The sequence below is a fragment of the Myotis brandtii genome, unplaced genomic scaffold (genome assembly GCF_000412655.1).
Source record: "Myotis brandtii unplaced genomic scaffold, ASM41265v1 scaffold454, whole genome shotgun sequence".
Taxonomy (NCBI): domain Eukaryota; kingdom Metazoa; phylum Chordata; class Mammalia; order Chiroptera; family Vespertilionidae; genus Myotis; species Myotis brandtii.
In genome coordinates, this window is record NW_005367354.1 from 414,012 (window position 1) to 420,873 (window position 6,862).

Below are 6,862 nucleotides of genomic sequence, written 5' to 3' on the forward strand. Positions count from 1 at the left end.
CAATAGAGTTTGCAATCAACCCAGGTCCCTGAGCGGGTTGGGATCAAGATAGCCCAGACTGAGAGGTGACTGCAAAATCCCCCCGTTGGACCCTGCTAGGTTTGGGGTCCCGACGGAGGTGGGCCCTTCTTGGTTTTCTTAAGACAAGACAGAAAGCTGTCCGGATGCTTTGCACAGAGCAGGCCTGCTAATGCCTCCATGTTAGTGCCCGGTGACCCCACCTCTCCCGTGGCCGTGGGGTGAAGAGGCGGAAGTTTTACAGGCAGAGCTGACTTGGAAGTGTTACTGGAAGATAAAATGTCGCGGAAGCGCCTGGCGTGAGAGGCGAGCACAGACGCACGCACGCTGGCTTCTGCGGACAGCACACTCCCCGAGGCTCACGGAAGCACCTGCCTCCCGGGCTCGGACACCATGGGAGACACGTGGGCTGCTCAGCAAAGTAAAGGTCCACTAAGATGCCCCAGGCGCTGTGTTGTCTGCTCAGGGGCAAGAGGTCACTAGCGAGTACCCCATCCCCTCGCACCCCAGATCCTCTCAAAAGGGAAAAGAGGAGATGCCGTGATCCTTCTGACGAGGGAGCTCATTAATACCATCCTTACCCGCCCCCTTTACAGACTCGAACACTAAGGCTCGGGGAGGTTCCATGGCTTTCTCCCAACCCCAACAGCCAGAGAGCAGTGGGGGCAGCCGAGCAGTCAGGGCCCCCCCGACTCACGGTTGGTGCTCTCAGGTCCCCCAGAGGATGAGGCCTGCAGGCCCAGCTTGTCCCGGCAGATTTGGGCTAATTCTCAGCAGCTGCCGACACTGCGAGCATTAATTAAGGACAAGTGTGTCTCCCCACCATTCACGCCCCAAGGAAGGGCACAGAGCAGCAGTCCCCATCTGCCTGGGTCTCCCGGTCGACAGGACACGGGGTGGAGGTGGGGGTGGGGGTGGGCCTGGCTGATGCTTCTGTGTGGCCACACCCAACACCGCGCGTCTACTGAAAAGGGAGACCTGGTTGTCTGCAGGGCCCTTTCCGGTGTGGGATCCCATTTGACCCCCTGGACCATCCGAGTGATCCCTTCAATTGCTTCTTTGAAGATTCTTGGGTTTCCAGACACAACCTGTTCAAACAAAACACCCCCAGGAAGGGACAGCACCTTGAACTGATATTGGCTCACACCTCCATGGTAGTTGGCAGCGAGCTGAGAATCAGGCCCAGAGAAGCCGGAAACAGGACTGGGAGGGTCCAGAGAGAGCAGCCTGAGGAAGGAGGCCAGGAGCTGCGAGCCCCGCCCAGCAGCCCACCTCCCGGTGCTGCAGAAAGAGGTTCCGGGCAGACCATCCCCCGCTTCCCTCACCACCCGAGACACCAACTGGAACCACAAAGCCAAAGGCAGAAAAGACCAGAAGGAAAAGAGAAGTGACAAGAGAGGCAAGAAGAAAAGGTGGAATAAACCGACCAGAAGAGGCTCTTCGATCTTAATTCATTTTATTCTACAAAATGCTACTCAATTGAAAGTGGAAAAGCTAACCAAAAAAAAAAAAAAAAATGCAAAGGGAAAAAAAAGTCTCAATATGTTCTTTCTTCCATAGCAGCAAGCTTTTTCTAACAAGCTTTCTTTAGTGCAAATACTGTAGGCTTGTATTACAGTAAAGTAACGAAACGAGAACAAAGACACCACCAGGGATGCTTCGGAGCAGAGATACTCCTCAATGTTCAGAACTATACAAAGATTGTGGCGCTCACGGTCCTGCCTGTTTGGAAGCCGTTCCTACGGGACCGTTTCACCAATAGAGAAAAAAGACGCTCCGGACGGTGCTAAGTTCCCACGGGGCTACAGGAATCTCGCACAGGCTGTTCGCCTCCGGGATCTGAGGGCAGACTTTACGCCACGTCATCGACATCTCAAATACGGACGCACAAAGCTCCCCGCTTCCCACTGTACACCCAAATACATATGTACATCTCCCACCGCAGGAAAGACGCCCCGATACCCACTCTTTGTACAAAGGTGAATGTTTTCTCCCTCGACAGCAAGTAACCACAAACTAAAATAGCTGGAATAAACCTTTAATCATACAGAGGAAACAGTCTTTAGGGGACAGGGCAGGACCTTTTGTTATGTTCTCTCACGATGTAGACTTCTTGGGGACCACTGTCCCCAGAGGAGTGACAATCCATCTTTAAAAAAACAGAACCTTTTTATACAGTTTATACAGCGAAAGTCACAAATCATTTCAGGAACAAAAAAAGCATCATTAGCCTAATTTAAAAAATAAGGAAGAAAGAGAGGGAGAGAGGAACGGAGTACTTTAATGCTATCTGTTTCTATTCAGGCTTGGTACAGCACAAAGATGTAAACATTTAAAATAAATAATAAAATAAACGTCCTTTTCTTCTCCCCCTCCCCTCCCCACACCCTCCTCAAAATTTGACCCCGCCCCTCCTGAACATGTCAGCACTGGAAAATTTAAAACCCTTTGTTGATGTCCGGCCAAAGCACTAGAAGCATGAGGAGATGTCAAATGAGTGGTGGGGTGACTGGGTTTCCTTTTGAAAAGCTGCAGGAGGACACGGGCACACCTGGAAATGCACACACACACACACACACACACACACACGCACACACACACTCACATACACATGTGCACACACACACACACATACCCCAACCTGTTAATAAATAGTGAGATGCTGGCTGTGAAGATGAATGCCAAAAAGACTCAACAAGCAGAAAGTAGCAAGACCCCTTTACTTACATTTTTTAAAAGCAAGTTATACATACCCTATTGGTCCACAAATTCTATAAGGACTCAGGTGACCCCTCCAACCATCTGAGGAGTGCAAAGGAGCACATCACAAGGTAGAGAGAAGAGATTTAGAGGTGGAAGCATATTGTAGGGGATGGGTCTTCAAGAATAAACCTCAGACTGAAGACAATCTTGCCTTGGTTTTTTTGAAAAAAGACCTTCTCATCTCCAACTTTTTGTTTATCCATTTCTTGGGGGCCTTTACGAAGGCACACCATTCCTTAGTCTCATCTGAAAGAGGATATATTTAAAAGTGCCTAACACAGTGCCTGGCACATAGTAGGTGCTTATACTTTTCCTTCTTAAAGGGACCTCACCGATGTCCCCTCCAACCATACCATCTGAGGAGTGCAAAGGAGCACAAGGTAGAGAGAAGAGATTTAGAGGTGGAAGCATATTGTAGGGGATGGGTCTTCAAGAATAAACCTCAGACTGAAGACAATCTTGCCTTGGTTTTTTTGAAAAAAGACCTTCTCATCTCCAACTTTTTGTTTATCCATTTCTTGGGGGCCTTTACGAAGGCACACCATTCCTTAGTCTCATCTGAAAGAGGATATATTTAAAAGTGCCTAACACAGTGCCTGGCACATAGTAGGTGCTTATACTTTTCCTTCTTAAAGGGACCTCACCGATGTCTGGTCAGGAGGAAATCACCCTGAAAGTTAAATGGGGAGGTTGCCAGGAGCGCGGCTGGTCCATCAAGGACGGGGCAGAAAAGTCCCCGTGCGCGTGGCGTCGAGCCCACCTGACTCGTGGGGCCAAGTGGGAGCAGAGAGGAAACTCCTTTCCCCGGAGCCCGAGGAAGGGCAGCAGCAGCCTCGGACGGCTCTTGGCTTTAGACACTCGATGACTGGCCACTGGACACACCTGGCCGTTCACACAGGCAGAACAATGGTGTCTTTCTGCAAACCTCCCCAGTGAGTTCTCTGCTTAGAGCTGGCTCCAGCGATTTCCTAAGCCTCGCCTGGGACCTCCTCTCCTTCCTGTGTCAGCAGCTGTCCCCTCCACCGGCCAGGAGGACTGCTCCCAGCGAGGCCAGCCAGGTGGCCAAGGCTGTTTCACACTCACTTGTCAGAGGCCTGCCCTGAGCTGTCCCAGGGATGCCAGCAGCCCAGCTGGAGTCCCGCCAGCTGCCTCCCTGCTGGGGACACAGGGGCAGCACAGCGGTTCCCGGCCCCAGTGCAAAGCCCCCGCTGCAGCTGTTCTAGCTGGAGCCCCGGAGGAGGAAGCAGCGGGCCTGCCGTCTGGCGATTCTGGAGCACAGGGGTGCGTGTGCATGAACTCCGAGGACAAGCCAGAGGAAGCACCTGAGGATGGGCTCCCGACAGGTGCCGCAGCTGCCTTCCCCCTAAACCTCCCAGCTGCCTCCTAGAACACAGCGAGGGCCGGGAGGGGCTGGGGCTTTGCCTGCTGCTGGTCCCAAAGCCAGCGCTGGGGTGCGTGTGCATGAACGCCGAGGACAAGCCGGAGGAAGCACCGGAGGATGGGCTCCCGACAGGTGTCGCAGCTGCCTTCCCCCTAAACCTCCCAGCCGCCTCCTAGAACACAGCGAGGGCCCGGGAGGGGCTGGGGCTTTGCCTGCTGCTGGTCCCAAAGCCAGCGCAGCTTGAAATCTGCACAGAAGCCGAATTCCATCTCAGGAATGTCCAGCTTGGCCCGTGTCACAGACTGTGGCCTGCCTTGGGGTCAGTGCTGTGCAAACTAGGGCATGAAGGGGCTTTGAGAAATGAAACGCCAGAAAGCAGCAGGAGAGAGAGAGAGAGAGAGAGAGAGAGAGAGAGAGAGAGAGAGAAGAGTTCCCACTTGGCCACAAACACCACTTGAGATGAAGCAGCTCCTCCGAGCTGGGCACCTGTTTCTTTGCCGACTCCTGCTCCCCCTGGCCGAATGCTTCATTGATTAACCTGAAGCTGGAAACCCTCCTGGCCCTTCTAATTAGGCACACCCCTCCCTGAGCCTCTGGAAGCGGAGGGCAGCATCGCAGCCAGGGATTGTGGGAAATGGCATCTGTAAAGTATGTTCAGACAACATCCTTTTCTCTTGACATCTCCTTCCACACACGGCTTCCAGTCCCTGCGGGCTGTGCATTCTAAGCACACACCATCCCACTCTTGTGTCTAGTAGGCGACAGACATGACACTGACCAGCACAGAGGCCCAGGTGTGTGAAGAACAGGTGAGCTCTAAGTGCCACTGCTCTCTCCTTTGACCCCCCACTGGGTTTGATTTAAATAACAGGAAATAGTTTAAATGATCATACAACAATCTCTAGAGCTGGGTCAGGACAGCGGGGGCTCCCTCAGAGCGCCAGCCCAGCAGAAGCCAAGGAGGCTCTGAGAAAGAGGCTGGGAGGGCGGCCGGCAGGGGCCACGCTGAGCTTTGCTCTTCAGGGCCAGAGGAGCTTCCCTCCCCTCCCGCTGTGGGAAGGGGGCAGCTGCATCTGGCAGTGAGAGCATCTCAGCTCATCTCGCATCTCAGCAGCCCCCGGGAATGGTGCACAAGCCGTCGGACCCGAAGAGCACACTGGGGTGAGGGGGATGGGGAGTCTAAAGAGAAAGCACTTGACCCATCCAATGGCCATGGGCACTTCAGAGAGATGAGCAGCCAGGACAGGGCAGGCCAGGTACCAGGGCAGGTGTGAGGCAAACCCCACTCCGCTGGCCGCCTCCTCCCTCCCCTGCCTTCCATCCACAGCGAAGGTGCCTTTGAAGCTTGGGGAGGGGCCACCTGCAGCCACCTGGGGAGGGTCCAGGCCCAAGCTCATTAAATCTCTGTGGGTGGCGTCACCCTAGGAGCCAGGGTGGGGAGGGCAGAGCCGCTGGGACAAGGAGTGACGTGTGGTTCCGAGGGAGGGACACCTCCCTGGTCTGCAGAGAAGGGTCCAGGGGCAGAGAGGCGAGGCAGTAATTACAAGAGACGTCCTGCTCAAGACAGCAGGTGAAGGAAGCCGCGAGAACACCGTGTGGCTTGTTGGCACTATTCCTGGCCTGTTAATTAGGCGTTTGGCAAACACAACCTGTGCCCTGGCTGTCTCCCTCACACCCTGTCTTCTGGCCAAGCCGCTCCGCCAGAGCCGAGAGCCGAACCCGATGGTGGGGAGGGAGGTGCTCTGAGCCTCTCGTGCCGGTGCATCTCCTCCAGAGCCCACGGAGCGCTGCCGGGACCCCTGGAGATGGCGGTGACGGGGAGTGTCGGGGAGGAAGGTTCCGTATTGCACATTGTCCCCTCTGGACAGTCCGCCCCAGCAGAAGAGCCACCTGCTGCCCCATCTCCAGAAACGAAGTTTTAATAGTCAGACCACCCAGATGAAATGTCATGGCAAACTTGATAAAAACCAAGAGGAAGTGAAACTGACACTGGGGGTAGAAGGGGCAAATAGGGGGAAGGTGAAACCAACAGGCCACGGGCATGCTCGGTGGGGCAGGGCAGGGCACCATCACTCCAGAGACGTTTCGTAACCAAGGGACAGGAATGGTCCACACCAGCTTCAGGCGCTTCAGAAGCCGGAGAGCTGCCCGAGCCCACCAAGTTCTCCAAGGCGTTTCAAGAAACAGGATTCGCTTTGCAAGATGGACGAGGGAGGAGGTTTCATGACTTCTCAGAGATCTCACCCAGGTCGGTCCTCCAGCGCCTCATGCCCGCGCCTCCTCGGTCCCAGAGCCAGGAAGCTCGCTGGCAGGGCCCCCTCGTGCCCTCGCAGCCCCCCGGAGCGCTGGAAGGTGCTGGTCCCAGGGGAGGAGGCAGCGATGAGGACCCCCGGCCGCTGGTTACAGGGCCAGCAGGGTGGGGGAGTTCAAGGAGTCTGAGGACTGGTCCCCACTGCTACTGCTCCTGCGGTGAGCCTTGGAGCAGGACTCGGAGGGCGAGGCGGGCGACTCCTGCTCCAGGACGCTGGGGTAGGTGAAGACGAGGTTCGAGGTGCCCGGAGTGATGGCAGGCGTGGAGGTCACCACGATGGGGGTGTGCAGGGGCTCCTCCCCGTAGAAGCCCCCGGCAATGCTGATGGGCTTGATGACAGAGCGCTGGCCCTTGTCCAGCCCCGCCGAGGAGGACGAGGGGCTGTCCTC

General features: G+C 55.4%; 1 protein-coding gene and 1 long non-coding RNA gene across 2 annotated transcripts in view; both read right to left on the bottom strand.

The window, feature by feature from the left end:
• Nucleotides 1-2,040: 2,040 nt before the first annotated feature.
• On the bottom strand, nt 2,041-4,211 carry LOC106727599. Its single transcript, XR_001363829.1, has 2 exons — nt 3,421-4,211; nt 2,041-3,108 (listed from the first exon to the last, which is right to left on the bottom strand). It is a non-coding gene; the product is annotated as an uncharacterized LOC106727599 (long non-coding RNA).
• Nucleotides 4,212-5,758: 1,547 nt separating this feature from the next.
• FOSL2 (FOS-like antigen 2) overlaps nt 5,759-6,862 on the bottom strand; it is a 16,838-nt gene continuing 15,734 nt past the window's right edge. Inside the window, exon 6 of the mRNA XM_005874952.2 lies at nt 5,759-6,859. Within this exon, the coding sequence (XP_005875014.1) occupies nt 6,563-6,859 (297 nt within the window). The 3' untranslated portion in view covers nt 5,759-6,562. The remainder of the gene's footprint in view (nt 6,860-6,862) is intronic.